Raw genomic sequence first — 15,954 nt, 5'->3', positions numbered from 1 at the left:
GATCGAAAAACAAAGTTGAAAATTTTCTGCGATCAATATTTTGATTTTTTGAAAAAAAAATCATAACATGATCAAAGATTTTTTGTCCGTTTTGGAAAATTTCTGAAAAGTTGGAATTTAATGTCTTCTAAAACATATCAGAAAATGAAAAAAAAAAAAATAAAAATAGTGTTTTTTGCAGTTCAAGTTTAAGTGACAAAAAGTGAAATAGAATATCACCAAAAATTGTTTTACCAAGTTTCATATTTTGTTAGTGTAGTCCTTATCAATACCAACAGCTTTGCCGAAGACACCACATCGATCGAAACATTCCATCAAATTTCATCAACAGGGTTTTGAATTTTCGTACATATATCATTTTTGTATGGATAGCTGCCAAATTTGCATGGCAAAATGGTTTCTTTGGGCATACTGAAGGCACCAAAAAAGTTTCAGTCGGATTAAAAATACAAAAAAAATCTCTGAGAATTGCTAAGATAAGAAATTTTTTTGATTTGTGTCTTTTTTCAGCGTTTTTCGACTATTATTTTAGCTAAAAAAAAGTCCGATTTTCCGTCCAGAAGACACCAACCCGCGATTTTCTCGAAAGGAACTACATGGATGTTATCATGAAAAGTCAAGGCGTTGTTTCAATTCTGTACTAAAAACCGTGGTCGTTAAGGTAAACAGTACAAGTGATTTATTTTTGAAACAAACAATACAAACACCCAATCAATAAACTTAGCTAGATTAACTTGGCTTCGATTCGATAAGATTGTAGCAATCAACCATGCTCACACCACATGCAAACGCTTGCACCTGCCGCTTAATCCAGCACGATGGGCCGTCCCTTCATCAGGACACTGTCCATCATCCGACGAATTTTAATCGGGATGTGCCTTAAAAAGATAGAAGATGCTTTAACATCAGTTAATAATCCTGAAATCCTGAAACCTACTCGTAGTAGCTAAGCTGCCACGCTTTGATCGCGTCCGGAACCACAACCTTGCGCTGATTGTGGCAGATGGCCTTCACCACCGTTTTGGCCGTCTCCTCGGGGGAGAACTTTGGCATCGTCGAGACTCCCCTAAAATGAGGTCGAGTTGGTTTTTGAATTTGATAAAAGATATTTTTTTGTGATCTTACGGCGTCCGGTTCATCTTGTCCATCAGCTGCTTGCGGGTGTTGACCACAAACGGGAACACCGTCGTCGTCTTGACAAAGTCGGCCTGCCCAATCAGGTGCAACTCCTCGTCCAGGGCTTCCATGAACCCGCGCACGGCATACTTGGACGTGACGTAGTTCCGCATCCAACCGACCGGCGTGTACGCCGACGCGGATCCGATGGCCACGATGTGTCCCTTGCGGCGCCGGATCATACTGGGTAGGAATTGCTCCACCGTCCAAAACTGTCCCAACACGTTCACGTCCATCATGCGCTTGATCTGCGAGGGGAGGTTTTCGTCCTGGGTCAGGAACGGCAGCACGCCGGCATTGTTCACCAGAATGTCCACCGGTCCGATGTCACGCTCAACCTGACGGTGCAGCTCCCGCACCTGGTCGTAATCGGCGACGTCAAACTGAGAAAAGAACCATCAACCTTTGTCCACCAAAATCAACAGCAGATAACGCACCTTGTACGCAACGGTCTTCACGTTGTACCGTCTCAACTCATCGGCGACCCGTTCGCCGTTCTCCCCGTCCAGATCAACCAGCACCACGTGGCATCCCTCGCGGGCCAGCTCCGCGGCGATGGCCCGTCCAATCCCGTTGGCACCGCCCGTCACGAGCGCGGTTTGACCGCCGATGGTCTTGGGCTTTGGCGGCGCGAAGATCTCCACCAACAGCTCGCACCACAGCGGTACGCTGCGAATCAGTACCGCCAGCAGGTCCAGCAGGGTCTGCACGATCCGGAGCGCCACCTGCAGGAGTGAACTCGGTTCCAGCGGCGGTGCCGCTACGTACGGCTGCGAGTGGACATCGACCAGCGAGTTGCTCATTGCGAAGCACTTTGAACGCAAAATAGCCCAATCGATTGCGGTGAGGGGCAGCAGGCGGCGATATCTTATCGAAGCGATTAAATCCAAGTGTGCGGTGCGTTATTTTTCGGGTGTGCAGGGCAGACCTTATCGATCGAAGCAGGTCAATTTTGGGAGCCGCCGAGATTGCGTGTAATTTGACGCGCTCCAAAGGTTGCTTTGTCGTGGGGCGTGATTCAGTTGCTTTACTCGAGATGTTTTGACTGAATTTAGGTAAATTTATTTATTTATCTAATTACAATGTGTTTCAAAAATGAAGTTACTGGGATCATCATGATCAGAAGGAGAAAAAATCCGTTTTTTTTTTTGGAAATCATGGTTTTGTCAACTGTTGGAACAAAAGTCTGGAGACTGATTTTGGAAGATCCCTGCAAAAAAAAATCATTCAACCTGCTGTTTCTCGCACAAAAAAAAACCCTAAGCCAAGTAAAACTTACTCAAACAACGCAAACTGCCAAGTTTGTAGAAAATCTGGCACGAGAATCTTCCGCTTGTTGTTCCGGATCGCGTTCACAATATCTCTGCCGACCTCCTCCGGAGTTGGCACCGTCAACTCGGAGGAACCACTGAAAAAAATAACACAATCATTTTATCAAAATTTTGATGAAAAAATAAAACTAAAAATTACGGCAACGAAAGCAAATGCTCCGTCGTTTCCCGCCGGGTGCTGATGATCTCCGGAAACACGCTGGTCGTCACCACGCGGCTCTCGTACCCCGCGTGGTAGATTTCGTCGTGCAGATCCTCCATGAAGCCCCGCACGGCGTACTTGGTGGTGTTGTAGATGCGCATGTAGCCGAGCGGGGTGTAAGCCGCCCTGGACGAGAGGCCCACGACGTGGCCGCGACCCCGGGCGTACATTCCCGGCAGGAAGGTCGCCGTGGTCTGTTTTTAAGTTTGATGTTTTTAAATATGCTTTTTTGTTGTGGCAGTTTTACGAACCCAAAAGAGTCCCATCACGTTGACGTTTACGGCACGGCGGAGATTTTCCGGCGTGTACTCGTCGTCCACCAAGAACGGTAAAACCCCAGCGCTGTTGACCACAATGTCCACCGGCCCGCAGTCGCTTTCGATTTTGCGTCCCAGCTTTACGACCTCCTCGTAAACGGACACATCGACCTGAAAGATTCTAGTAGGTCAGACGAAATTCTTCACCTAGAACAAAACTCATGGCCTACTTTGTACAGTGCGGCTTTGACACCAAGGTTAAGCAATTCTTTGATCGTTTTCTTCCCGTTGACCACATCCAAGTCGGCGATGATCACGTGACAGCCGTTCCGGGCCAGTTCCAGGGCTGTAGCGTGGCCGATTCCGTTGGAACCTCCGGTAACTAGGGCGGTCCAGCCGGCGATGGATTTGGGCGCGGGTGGCCATAGCCACTCGATGATCACTTTTATCCAAACTGGGATACTTTTGATCAAGAATTGGATAAAGTACAGGATCCGTTTGAAACGATGCCACAGCGATTTCGGTGGAACCGGTGGCAACGGGTTGTACGGTTCCAGCTGGAACTCGTACAGCGTTGATTCGTTGGAGCGGCAGATGGTCATTTTGGCTGGAAGCTTACCGAAAGACTAAACAACACAAATCATGGCTATGTTGATCGTTTCTACTCTTCATCGCTTAACACCGCCTACTACTGTGTTAACTCTGGCCTAACACATGTGCATTGGAGCAGAAAGCTAGCAGTTCTTGGGTTAAGGATAGCATTGTAGAACGATTAGTTTCGATCTACCACTCAACAAAATGATAACTTCCCGTTTCCACGATTCAACTCTGTACGAGTTCCAGCTGAAACCGTACAATCCGTTGCCACCGGTTCCACCGAAATCGCTGTGGCATCGGTTCAAACGGATCATCTACTTCATACAATTCTTGATCAAAAGCATCCCAATTTGGATAAACCTGATCATCCGTTGGATATGGCCACCCCCACCCAAGTCCATCGTCGGCTGGACCGCCCTGGTCACCGGAGGTTCCAACGGGATTGGCCGCGGGGTTGCGTTGGAACTTGCCCGGAACGGCTGCAACGTGATCATCGCCGACTTGGATGTGGTCAACGGGAAGAAAACGGTCAAGGAACTGCTCAAACTCGGTGTGAAAGCCGCCGTGTACAAAGTAAGCCATGAGTTTTGTTCTAGGTGAAGAGTTTCGTCTGACCTACTTGGATATTTCAGGTCGACGTGTCCGTTTACGAGGAGGTCGTAAAGCTCGGACGCAAAATCGAAAGCGACTGCGGACCGGTGGACATCCTGGTCAACAACGCTGGGATCTTGTCATTTTTAGTGGATGACGAGTACACGCCTGAGAATCTGCGACGAATGGTGAACGTCAACTTGATGAGCCACTTCTGGGTACGCAAAAATGAAACTTTTTCAAATCTACCTTGACCCCAAAAGAAATCTCACTCACAGACCACGTCGACCTTCCTGCCGGGAATGTACGCCCGTGGCCGCGGCCACATCGTAGCGCTGTCCTCAGGATCCGCCTACATCCCCACGGGATACTTGCGGAACTACGCCACCACCAAGTACGCCGTCCGCGGTTTCATGGAGGACCTGCACGACGAAATCTACCACGCGGGGTACGAGGGCCGCGTGGTGACCACGACCGTGTTCCCGTGGGTCATCGGAACGCGCAAGGAGTCGATTGAGAAGCTGCTTGCGTTGCCGTAAGTTTGATGAGTTTATTTTTGAATCTACTACTGACAATGTTAAAACCTAGTGGAAACTCGGAACTGGACGTGACCACCCCGGAAGACGCTGGGCGGGTGATTGTCGAGGGCATTCGGAACAACACGAGGAAGATGGATGTGCCGAACCTCACGAATGTTTGGCCGTTGGCGTTGACGAGGTGAGGGCTGGGATTCGTAATGATTAAGGATTAATAATTGGGTCCTAAAATGAAGCTTAGATTGCTGATATTATTGTTTACAGCGATAAAGCTTATTTTTCTGAGTACAATGACCCTTTGTACGACCACAAAGAGTTTAAAATTGATTTTTAAATCAATTTTAAAAAATTATCCTCGCGGTCCTTCTTGACAGAAAAGCTCCTACTTGACAGCTCGTTCCAAGGGGACCATAGTTGATCCATCGAAAAAATGTTGTCTTGTCAATTTTTTTTTTTGCATTAAAATGAAAAAAAGTGATCAAAAATGGTTTTTAAACGTGTTTTTTACCGTTGTACATAAAAGTTGACATAGGGCTTTAGTACCCAATTGTTTAATTTCTTATTTATTGCAGCGACCTCCCCCGATCAATCTCTCGGCTTTTGTTTGCACAGTTGACAAAACCGTGAAGAAAGGTTGATTAATTAATTCGACAGCAAAGTAGGCATGCGCGTTCCAAAGAATTAATGTAGGGGGAATAGAGGAGAAAAGCAACTCGCGACAAAATTTTGAGGCTAGGAATTTTGACAGGTATGATTTTCATAAAGTATTCGCCTCCTTTTCTCTCCCACAGAAAACCTGGGAACGAGGTAGCTGTCAAACTAGGCCAAAATGTTAAAGTCACTCACAAAATGAACTTTGAGTGATTTGAGTTCATTTCTGACGTCACGATTTTCTAGTCTATATACCCTTTCTTATCAAACACCTATCTTCGTCATATGGTGAGTTTGATGCTCGATTAAAGCTCCAAAATTACTATTTAGGCTATCCAGGTTTTTAAGCGAAGATGGCGTTCGAATGTTGAACGTCCGAAATGTCAAAATCGCACAGTAGCACCAACATTAGAAAAAAATGCGGCTGTCATGCCATGGCACACTTTTTTCGTAATGTTGGTACCACTGCGTGATTTTGACATTTCGGGCGTTCACCATTCGAACGCCATTTTCGCTTAAAAAGCTGGATAAACTTACTAGCAACAGCTTGAGTAAGCATGCAAATTTATGCCGTTTACTGGCCAAAAAGTTCAAATTTAATGCACTTTTGATCATAATTTCTATTATTCGAGACCATTTCTCATCGTTTTGTTGGCACACGCAAGATGAGAGCTTAACTGCTTAACGAAATTATTATTTTTCAATTTAAACCGCTTTTATCGCGATTCTGATCAAGATTGCACATCAAATCATCGTGCCTTTAGTGTATCTTTAGTTTTCACATGAATTCGCTGGAGATTTGTGTTTAAATTTTAAAATTTAGCATTAATCAAACTAAGTTGCAAATTTCTCAACTTCAGTCATGTGCAACAATTTCCACACCACCCATGCGGGAAACCGGACAATGGGGTAATTCATGCGTTCCAAACTGTCAAAATTCCAAAACGTCATTGCCAATCTTCGGTTCGCTGCTTTTGTTGTGTTTGAAGTTTCGGAGAGAGACTCTGCGTTTCACTTGCGCTAACGTTTCCAAAGCGCTTAAGATATGAAATTGCTTACAACTATACCGGCAACATATTCTTTTGAACATTAGTTATGCACTCACTTGAAAAATAATCCCGAATGATGTAAATTATTAGCAAGCGCCATAAAAAATACAAACGCGCCAAGTTGTTTGACGTTTGAATTTTGGCAACCCATTCCAATCAATGGCTGAAGAAAACCGAGCGAGAAGCGAATAAAGAACAAAGGGTGGCCACCAACACCACCAGCAGCACCAGAGCCAGAGACGCTAGGAAAATGTCTCTATAAATGCTACTTTTCGTGAGTGTTCGCTTAAAATTTCATCAATTTTGGCAGCACTAAACAGACCCAAAAGAGCGCTGGTATTAAGCTGAAAATAGGAAAATGGGCGTGGCCCAATGCACTCGATCGATTAGAATGCATTTTGGAAATATTTTTTTCAAATGCTTGTAAAAGGAATAGCATAACTATTATTAAAAGTGAAAATAAACAGAAATGTTAACAAAAAATTGCTCTACTCGTTGGTGTACTTGGTTTTAGTAAATTTCAAGGAACACTCCAGATTATCCAGCATTATTCAAACACGACCGCTTATTAGGCTTAAAATGGGTATATTTCCCCTACGTCGGATAATCGAGTCAGGACCTAGGTCAGGACTATATGGGTCAGTCCAGGTCAACTGAGTACACTTTTGGACTCGACCTTCACCTATTTGGACCAAACTTAGAGGGAACGTTTATCTATCGATAGTTAACAGAAATCCCAAGTTTGGTGCTGATTGGACCATCCCTCTATTTTTGGCCACGCCCTCTTTTTTGGCGATTTTCTAAAAAAAAATTTTTCTTTTAATCATAACTTTGCAACTATTTGAGCAAAAGACTTTCTACAGGCTGCATTTTATAGAAAATTGTCCAAGGAATTCGATAAAAATAAAATTTTAACCCTTAAATGCCCACTTATATTATATTTTATCGCTTTAAGTATAAAAAATCAGTTTTGACCAATTGCTTATATTTTTATTTATTTTATTTTATCACCATCGTGTTCCCCGGACAATTTTACATAATAATTAATGTAGACTTCAAACTAAAATGAACTATTTACGAGATACAGCGATTTTACTGAAAAAAGTTTGATTTTGCGCAGCATTCGGAAGTTCATGTTGTACTTTTCAACAAAAAGGAATGAATCTCGCATAATTCGGTTTTTATATGTGAGAAACTTATTTCGGATTTGAATTCATAACTTTTTTCAGTAAAATCGCTGTATCTCGCCAATAGTTCATTTTAGTTTGAAGTCTATATTGATTATTATGTAAAATTGTCCGGGGAACACGATGGCGATAAAATAAAAAAAATAAAAGTATAGTCAATTTGTCAAAACTGAATTTTAATACTTAAAACGTTAAAATATAATAATAGTGGGCATTTAAGGGTTAAAATTTTATTTTTATCGAATTTCTTGGACAATTTTCTATAAAATGCAACCTGTAGAAAGTCTTTTGCTCAAATAGTTGCAAAGATATGATTAAAAGAAAAAAAAGTTTTTTAGAAAATCGACAAAAAAGAGGGCGGTACCAAAAATCGAGGGAATATATTCATGATTGATAAACAATTATGAATGAAAAGATGAGTGATTTTAAATGTATTTACACTTTAAAAGCTTTAATGAAAAAAATAGGTTGAGCTAGGTCACGGAAAAAATGCATTGATTAATTTTTCTTATGTCTGCAAATTGTTTTTAAGAGCGAGTTTTTCACCGATGTGAAACAGGTCGTATCGAGTTGCTCCGATTTGGATGAAACTTTCAGGGTTTGTTTGTCTATACATAAGATGAACTCATGCCAAATATGAACCCTCTACGACTAAGGGAAGTGGGGTAAAACGGGCACTGAAGTTTGAGGTCCAAATCACATGAAAAATCTTAAAATTGCTCGCATTTCCGTAAAACTTCATCAAAGAGATGCATTCGAATGGACTTTTGAAGCCCTTCAAAATGTGTTATAGACATCCAGGATTGGTTTGACCTTTTCTCATAGCTTTTGCAAATTACTGTTAAAAATGGATTTTTTTAAAACCCTAATAACTTTTTGCAACAGCCTCCAACACCCATACTCCCATAGGTCAAAAGTTAGAGAATTACATGAACTATAAGCCTACGGTATTAACTTTTTGGCCAATCGCTGTTTTTCTCATAGTTTTACGATTTTTCTATAACAAACATTTTACAACGTTAGTTTTTACCCTGTAGGTCTTCATAGCGGCACTTTTTGGTCTCAATTTTGACATATTCGGAATCCTCAGAAAATTTTACATTAGATTGAAGTGTTGGAATTTTGAATTTGATTGGAAAAAATGCCATTTAGAATTAATTAAAATATTATTTACCATTTTGTCGGATTATGGGTAAAACAGGTATCCGCCTACTTCATACAGCATTTGACGTATTGAACACAGGGTATGAAAAATCTAACTTTTTTCAGAAATGTTTTATTCAATTATTTTCTTAATCAAATTCAAAATTCCAACACTTCAATCTAATGTAAAATTTTCTGAGGATTCCGAATATGTCAAAATTGAGACCAAAAAGTGCTGCTATGGAGGCCTACAGGGCAAAAACTAACGTTGTAAAATGTTTGTTATAGAAATATCGTAAAACTATGAGAAAAACTGCGATTGGCCAAAAAGTTAATACAATAGGCTTATAGTCCATGTAATAACCTAACTTTTGACCTATGGGAGTATGGGTGTTGGAGGCTGTTGCAAAAAGTTATTAAGGTTTTAAAAAAATCAATTTTAAACAGTTTTTTGCAAAAGCTATGAGAAAAAGTCAAACCAATCCTGGATGTCTATAGCACATTTTGAAGGGCTTCAAAAGACCATTCGAATGCATCTAATAGAGTTGGAATTGATGAAGTTTTACGGAAATGCGAGCAATTTTAAGATTTTTCATGTGATTTGGACCTCAAACTTCAATGCCCGTTTTACCCCCTTCCCTTTGTCGTAGAGGGCTCATATTTGGCATGAGTTCATCTCATGTATAGACAAACAAACCCTGAAAGTTTCATCCAAATCGGAGCACCTCGATACGACCTCTAGAACAAACCGAGCAGAATCTACAAATACTGCCTCTTAATTGAAGTTTTTAAAGAATTTTATTAAATATTGAATAATAAACAAGGTATGAATATTTTACAGCCAAAATCGTTTATTGTTTTTGCAATTGCTGTTTAAGAAGATTTGTTAATGATTTTTTATTAAATAAATAAATAAATAATAAAATTAACGTCTTAATCCATATACTTTCGTGATAGCTTCTGTGAATCTAAGGGCAGCGAATGACCACGAAGGTTAAAGCTGCCAGAAATAAATGAATTAACAACAACAATCTGTGAATCTTTCAAGTAGAAAGGATGCAGAAATTGATTTTATTTTCGGTTCAGACATAATTCTTCTCACGCTTAATTTAGCGTTTAAACAGCTCTTCCTTCAAGAGCCGGGTAATTTCTCTCGGAAGATCTCTGTGAATTAAAACAATAAAAATATAAGAATTTCAATTTTAAGAAACTAAAAATTAACAGTCTTACTCAAACAACGCTAGCTGCCACGTTTGGAAGACATCCGGCACGAACAGCTTCCGTTTGTTGTGTCGAATTGCGTTCACAATCTGCCTGCCACACTCCTCTACGGTGGTAACTTCCATCTCGGAGTATCCACTTGAAAAAGATTAGAAACATTTAACATGGAAACAACAGCTTCTACAGAGCGCAACTCACGGTAGCGTAAGCAGCGTCCCAATCGACTCCTTCCGGGTGCCAATCACGGCAGGAAAGACGCTGGTCGTCACAACCTCTCCCTCGTACCCGGCCTGGAAGATTTCGTCGTGCAGTTCCTCCATAAACCCGCGCACGGCGTACTTGCTGGTGGCGTAGTTGCGCATGTACCCCGTGGGAACGTAACCACTGCGGGAGGACAAACCGACGACGTGGCCCCGGCGCCGTTCGTACATCCCCGGCAGGAAGGTTTTCACGGTCCAAAAGTGACTCAGGACGTTGACGTCCATCATGCGTTGCAGATTCGCCGGCGAGTACTCGTCGGGGACGGAGAACGGCAGGGCGCCCGCATTGTTGACCAGAATGTCAACGGGGCCAAAGTCGTGCTCGATTTTGCGGCCTAGCTGCACGACTTCGTCGTACTCCGAAACGTCAACCTGGGTAATCAATTATTGATTGCAGGCGAACAGAAAAAAACGGCATGGCCTACTTACCCTGTAGAAGCCGGCCTTGATCAGATGCTTTTTCTTCAGCTCTTGCACGATCCGCTCCCCGTTGACCTCGTCCAAGTCGGCGATGATCACGTTGCAGCCGTACTTGGCCAGCTCGCGCACAACTCCGCTGCCGATCCCGTTGGCGCCTCCCGTGACCAGGGCATTCCAGTTGGTGATGATTTTCGGGGGCTTTGGCAACAACCAGTTGGAGAACACTCGCAGCCAGAGGGGAATACTTTTGAACAGGAACTCAACAAAGTAGACGATCCGCTTGAACTGGTGCCACAGCGACTTGGGAGGAACCGGTGGCATCGGGTTGTACGGTTTCAGCTGGAACTCGTACAGGCTGCCGCGGGAGTCGGGGTCCGCCGAGGGGATCATTTTGCGGGTAGTTTGGTGGAGTAGCTTACCGAGCGGTCGAATCATACCAAGTGACTACTGGTCGCTCAAGAAAGTTTACTTTTGAGGGTAGACGCATAACCTTAAACTGGTTTACGCGAGCATGCTGCAATTGCAAGTTGTTTTATGCTTCGTTGCGCTCCGTGTAGTTCGCCTAAGAACACCACTCGCAATCAGTCTTTGATCGGCCGTGCGATGAGTAGTTTGGTTGAGTTCCAGAAGTTGCCGTACAATCCGGCCCTGCCGCTGCCACAGCGAACACCGCTGATGACCGTGGTCCGCGTGCTAAAGATCGTTACCAAATTGCTGATTTATGTAACGAAATTGATTCCACACACGTTGTACCTGTTGGCGCGAAAGTTCTTGCGTTGGAAGAATCCCAAAGACATTCGCGGCTGGACGGCGTTGGTCACTGGTGGCGCAAACGGACTGGGCCGCGCCATCGCCATCGAGTTGGCCAAACATGGCTGCCACGTGGTCGTAGCCGACTTGGATGAGTACGCAGCGACGAGAACCGTGCTGGAGCTGAGATATTACGGCGTGAAAGCCGTTGCGTACAAAGTGAGGTGACATCAGAGATGGCCTTGACACCACTTTTACTTTCGTCGCTTACTTGCAGATTGACGTAGCCTGCTGCGATCAAGTTAACGATCTTCGCCAGCGCATAGAAGCCGACCTGGGATCGCCGGTGGATCTGCTCGTGAACAACGCCGGCCTCGTCCCGTTTCTCGTGTCGGATGAGTACGTGCCGGAAAATCTGCAACGTCTGGTGAACGTCAACATTCTAGCCAGCTTTTATGTAGGTTCAAAATTGTCAAAATTGTCAAAATTGTCAAAATTGTCAAAATTGTCAAAATTGTCAAAATTGTCAAAATTGTCAAAATTGTCAAAATTGTCAAAATTGTCAAAGTTGTCAAAATTGTCAAAATTGTCAAAATTGTCAAAATTGTCAAAATTGTCAAAATTGTCAAAATTGTCAAAATTGTCAAAATTGTCAAAATTGTCAAAATTGTCAAAATTGTCAAAATTGTCAAAATTGTCAAAATTGTCAAAATTGTCAAAATTGTCAAAATTGTCAAAATTGTCAAAATTGTCAAAATTGTCAAAATTGTCAAAATTGTCAAAATTGTCAAAATTGTCAAAATTGTCAAAATTGTCAAAATTGTCAAAATTGTCAAAATTGTCAAAATTGTCAAAATTGTCAAAATTGTCAAAATTGTCAAAATTGTCAAAATTGTCAAAATTGTCAAAATTGTCAAAATTGTCAAAATTGTCAAAATTGTCAAAATTGTCAAAATTGTCAAAATTGTCAAAATTGTCAAAATTGTTAAAATTGTCAAAATTGTCAAAATTGTCAAAATTGTCAAAATTGTCAAAATTGTCAAAATTGACATAACCAAAAGCCAACTTTCAGACGGTCAACGCGTTCCTGCCGGGGATGTACGCCCGCAAGCGAGGTCACATTGTGACGATTGCGTCGGCGTCGGCCCTGCTGCCGGTGGGGTTGACGCGGCACTACACCACGACCAAGTACGCGGTGCGCGGCTTCATGGAGGAGCTGCGGGACGAGATACGGCTGGCGGGGCAGGCCCGCACCGTCAAGACGACGGCCATCTTTCCGTTTCAGCTGAACACGCGCAGGGAGCTGGTGGAGGCGGTGCTGAAGATGCCGTGAGTAGCTTAAAAGAAATCAGTTTAGGTAATCTTGTTTTAGTTTGATATGATTTTTTTAAACTTTATATTTTTATGAAATTTCTATTTTTTTTGGTTTTATTTGTCACACCTTGATTTTTGAATTTTCATGGTCGTTCATCAGACGATTCAAACGTTTTTTGTTCAAAGGCTATAACATTTTTTTTTTTTTGCTCTTGGCAAATTTCTAGTAGTGTTTCAAGTTTATTAAAAAAAATCATAAGAGATGTTCGATTTTATTAATCGAATTAGATGTTATAATTTTAAAAGATGTAAATCATCTTTTTTATATGTAACCTATATAAGTTCTAATTAAGCCATTTTGAAAATATAAAATTAAACATGACGATTTTTTGAAAAAAATGGTACCTTTACCGCCTCTTTTATTTGTCACCGGCAGTGGATCATTTTTGTTTGCCAGATTTTTCAACATTTTTGTATGGGCAATAGGGTGTCTTTTACTTTTACTAGGGCGTTTTTGAGAAAAAATATTTTTCAGGTAAAAAAAAATCAAAAATCGCTCCACAAAATGATCCAAACAATTTTCTAACCAAAATTAATGCATGCAGCTTGTAAGAAAATTCACTAAGAACATGTTCCTTTATTACCTGGGTGATGAATAGAGAGAATGCGCAACGTGATTTTCGAATGATCCCACTTTGTTTACATCTACAAAATAGGAGGCTGTTCAAGCACAAGCATGACTTTTTTCTTACTGGTAAATGAGCTGTTTTATTATCTGTAATATGTGTTTTATTTTGTCTAGTTTTTGACATTTTTCGCTGGAAAAATTTTGTGTGTTTTCATGTTTTGATCGGAATGAAAAGGTTTTTCTTTTTTACGGACGCCAAAGAACTTCGGCGAAAGTATTATAAATTATAAATTTCCTGGCTGATTTTGGAATCCTGCAGCTTTTTTCTGGTCCAGCAAAAAAAACATCGCTAATTCTATCGAAACTGATCCAACTGTAGAGAATAAGACCAGGATAATCAATATTTGCAAAATAACCTAATTGAATAAATTATTATATGAAAAATAAAACGTAGATATGAATTATGACCTTTTCAAATGTTTGTGTTGAAAATTGTTTGGGTTTTGGTTTGCTGAAAAGCAACGACGACGAAGCACTCTCGTGTGCCAAGAAATTGGTCAGCAACGTGTACACACGCGCGCTGTATGAGTGTGAGTGCTTCGTCTAGGTTGGTCCTGCTGCGCAACGTAAAGCTTTGCTTAACAAAAAAGAGAGAGAAATTGGAGAGAGGGATAACGAACGATTGCGGCGATGGTTGCAAAGCTTTCGAGCGTCGGGTCGGAATCGCGCGGCGTTGGAGAGATGAAATGAAAGAGTCGCAAGTGTGTGTGCGCTCTCAGAATGATCTTCAGTCTTGTTTGCAAATTTGCAGTGAACGGTCGACATTTTTAAGGTTTGGCCGTGAGTTTACAACACCAACAAACAGAGAAAATTTTCACTAAACAAATAGGTTTTCAAACGGAATTAAACAATAAAGACTGCTTCTGGATGGAAGCATCGACTCCATAAACAACATCCAATTATAATCATAAAAAAATACGATCTCGCCTTAAACTTTCTTAAGATTTCTTGACTTCAACTCCATGTCCTCAAAAGCCACACATTTTTTATTCTTGAAAAAAAAACAATTTTTATTGATCGATTACAATACTCTCTACTTTTGGCAAACAGCAAATTGGTTCCACGTTGAAAGTTCAAAATTAAGGCCGTTTTGCGAACCACTGTTCAGCATCCAGGTTAAAACGACACAGTTTTATATTTTTAATTCTCAAATTTAATTTATCTAAATAAGTCATTGACATTTTTTTTACACCATGGTGTCATATCGGCAAAGTGTACGGATTTTTGCTCAGCAAGAGTTGGTAGCCTTAACCATACGGAAGCTTACATTTTTTTTCATTGAAATGTTGAAATTCTGGCTCTCAACGATTTTTCATAAGCCACACTAAACTTATAGATAAAATTACGCCTTTAGATAAATTGTTCAACATGTTATGTCACCATTTTCGAAATATAAAAACAAAACTTTTTTTTGAAAACACAAGTACATTCAGCTAAAAACTTTTTTTCAAATACCTAAAACAATAAAATCATCAATACCGATAGAAAAAAAGCTAGTTTGTACTTTACATTATTTTGAATTGACATTTTTTTGAATAACAAAAATTAAATCTTTTAAATCAAAATGACGTATTTTTTTTTAATAACCTTTTTTGTAAATTTGGCCCGCAACTTCATTTGAGCTTCAAATTTGGCCCGGCCTCCAAAAACTTTGAGCACCCCTGCCGTAGATGTATTGAGCCCGAATCCCAAATATGAGCTTGATTCGTTGCGACAGGACCTGGCGCTTTGACTTTAAATTTGAAATGGGATTTAACCCGTAAAACTGGTGCGTTCTGGATTTTGCCAGTTTTGAGTCCCGATTTTCCCGATTTTTGCATTTTTCAAAAACCTCATGAGCTAATAGTCCGTGTTCCAGAGAGCAACTTGGCCGTAGAGTGCGAAAAGATTCTTCCACTATTTAAAATGTTACAAAATTTATAACACTGCCGCTGAAAATATCAACTTTTTCTTCACTCTCTTCTGGCAGCACTTGCTGCTCCTGCAGCAAAGATTGAGGCAGGCGTCGCGACGCTCATGAAACCAAGCAAGCTGATGGTTGACCAAAAAAATCAGGGGGACAAAAAAAAGTATTTTTTCAAAAAAAAAAATCAATATTTCAATGGAAATTTAAGTGCTATCAGCTGAAATTAATTTAAAATGCATTCCCCTGCGTTTAAAATCATTTTAATAGATTTTAATCATGTTTGGGTAAATTGGAACATCTTTTGATTTTTGAAAATTTTCGTTGTATAGCATCGCAAATAGTTTTTTTTTGCTAATTTTTTTGTTTTCGTCAAATCTTACTTTTTTTGAAAACTAATGATTGTAAAACAACTGAACTAGTGTAAAATGCATTTTAAAACACTTTTTCCTTGCAAATGTTGAGACTGTGCCTTGCTATTTAAATTTTTATTTTTATTTTTGCTGAAAATGCTTCTTTTTCAACGTTTGTAAAATCAAAAGTTTTTCTATCCTAAGAGTTTTGAGGATTTAAAATTGGGTCTTAGAGGATTAACAAGTCAAGCAAAAAATGGTAATGGGACCGAAGCCGAAGTGTAAACAAAGAGTCTATCCTGCTCGTTCCTAATGCAAACATCAC

The 15,954-nt window shown here is 40.8% G+C and overlaps 5 protein-coding genes across 6 annotated transcripts; 2 read left to right on the top strand and 3 right to left on the bottom strand.

Annotated features, from left to right (window-relative positions):
* Positions 1-656: 656 nt before the first annotated feature.
* Positions 657-2,116, bottom strand: LOC120429145 (estradiol 17-beta-dehydrogenase 11-like). Its single transcript, XM_039594343.2, has 4 exons — positions 1,614-2,116; positions 1,126-1,559; positions 938-1,066; positions 657-878 (listed from the first exon to the last, which is right to left on the bottom strand). The coding sequence occupies exons 1-4, from the start codon at positions 1,977-1,979 to the stop codon at positions 806-808; spliced, it is 1,002 nt and encodes a 333-aa protein (XP_039450277.1). The 5' UTR covers positions 1,980-2,116; the 3' UTR covers positions 657-805.
* An 80-nt stretch (positions 2,117-2,196) lies between these two features.
* Positions 2,197-3,679, bottom strand: LOC120429147 (uncharacterized oxidoreductase YoxD-like). 2 transcript variants are annotated; one of them, XM_039594347.2, is made up of 5 exons: positions 3,197-3,675; positions 2,961-3,137; positions 2,647-2,903; positions 2,456-2,584; positions 2,197-2,386 (listed from the first exon to the last, which is right to left on the bottom strand). In XM_039594347.2, the coding sequence occupies exons 1-5, from the start codon at positions 3,566-3,568 to the stop codon at positions 2,332-2,334; spliced, it is 990 nt and encodes a 329-aa protein (XP_039450281.1). In that variant the 5' UTR covers positions 3,569-3,675; the 3' UTR covers positions 2,197-2,331. The 2 variants fall into 2 exon arrangements, with proteins under 2 accessions (XP_039450281.1, XP_039450282.1); XM_039594348.2 differs by lacking the exon at positions 2,197-2,386 and having other exon boundaries at positions 2,452-2,584; positions 3,197-3,679.
* A 70-nt stretch (positions 3,680-3,749) lies between these two features.
* LOC120429146 (uncharacterized oxidoreductase YoxD-like) lies at positions 3,750-5,604 on the top strand. Its single transcript, XM_039594345.2, has 5 exons — positions 3,750-4,136; positions 4,196-4,372; positions 4,433-4,689; positions 4,743-4,871; positions 5,263-5,604. The coding sequence occupies exons 1-5, from the start codon at positions 3,765-3,767 to the stop codon at positions 5,315-5,317; spliced, it is 990 nt and encodes a 329-aa protein (XP_039450279.1). The 5' UTR covers positions 3,750-3,764; the 3' UTR covers positions 5,318-5,604.
* A 4,085-nt stretch (positions 5,605-9,689) lies between these two features.
* Positions 9,690-11,072, bottom strand: LOC120429144 (uncharacterized oxidoreductase SSP0419-like). The gene is made up of 4 exons (XM_039594342.2): positions 10,631-11,072; positions 10,140-10,573; positions 9,951-10,079; positions 9,690-9,884 (listed from the first exon to the last, which is right to left on the bottom strand). The coding sequence occupies exons 1-4, from the start codon at positions 11,054-11,056 to the stop codon at positions 9,830-9,832; spliced, it is 1,044 nt and encodes a 347-aa protein (XP_039450276.1). The 5' UTR covers positions 11,057-11,072; the 3' UTR covers positions 9,690-9,829.
* An 83-nt stretch (positions 11,073-11,155) lies between these two features.
* On the top strand, positions 11,156-12,826 carry LOC128092269 (uncharacterized oxidoreductase YoxD-like). The gene is made up of 3 exons (XM_039594346.2): positions 11,156-11,590; positions 11,649-11,828; positions 12,444-12,826. The coding sequence occupies exons 1-3, from the start codon at positions 11,156-11,158 to the stop codon at positions 12,702-12,704; spliced, it is 876 nt and encodes a 291-aa protein (XP_039450280.1). The 3' UTR covers positions 12,705-12,826.
* The last annotated feature ends 3,128 nt before the right edge of the window (positions 12,827-15,954 follow it).

The sequence above is a fragment of the Culex pipiens genome, chromosome 3 (genome assembly GCF_016801865.2).
Source record: "Culex pipiens pallens isolate TS chromosome 3, TS_CPP_V2, whole genome shotgun sequence".
Classification (NCBI taxonomy): domain Eukaryota; kingdom Metazoa; phylum Arthropoda; class Insecta; order Diptera; family Culicidae; genus Culex; species Culex pipiens.
The sequence above is the reverse complement of the archived record's forward strand: the minus strand, read 5'-3'. Positions and strand labels throughout refer to the sequence as shown.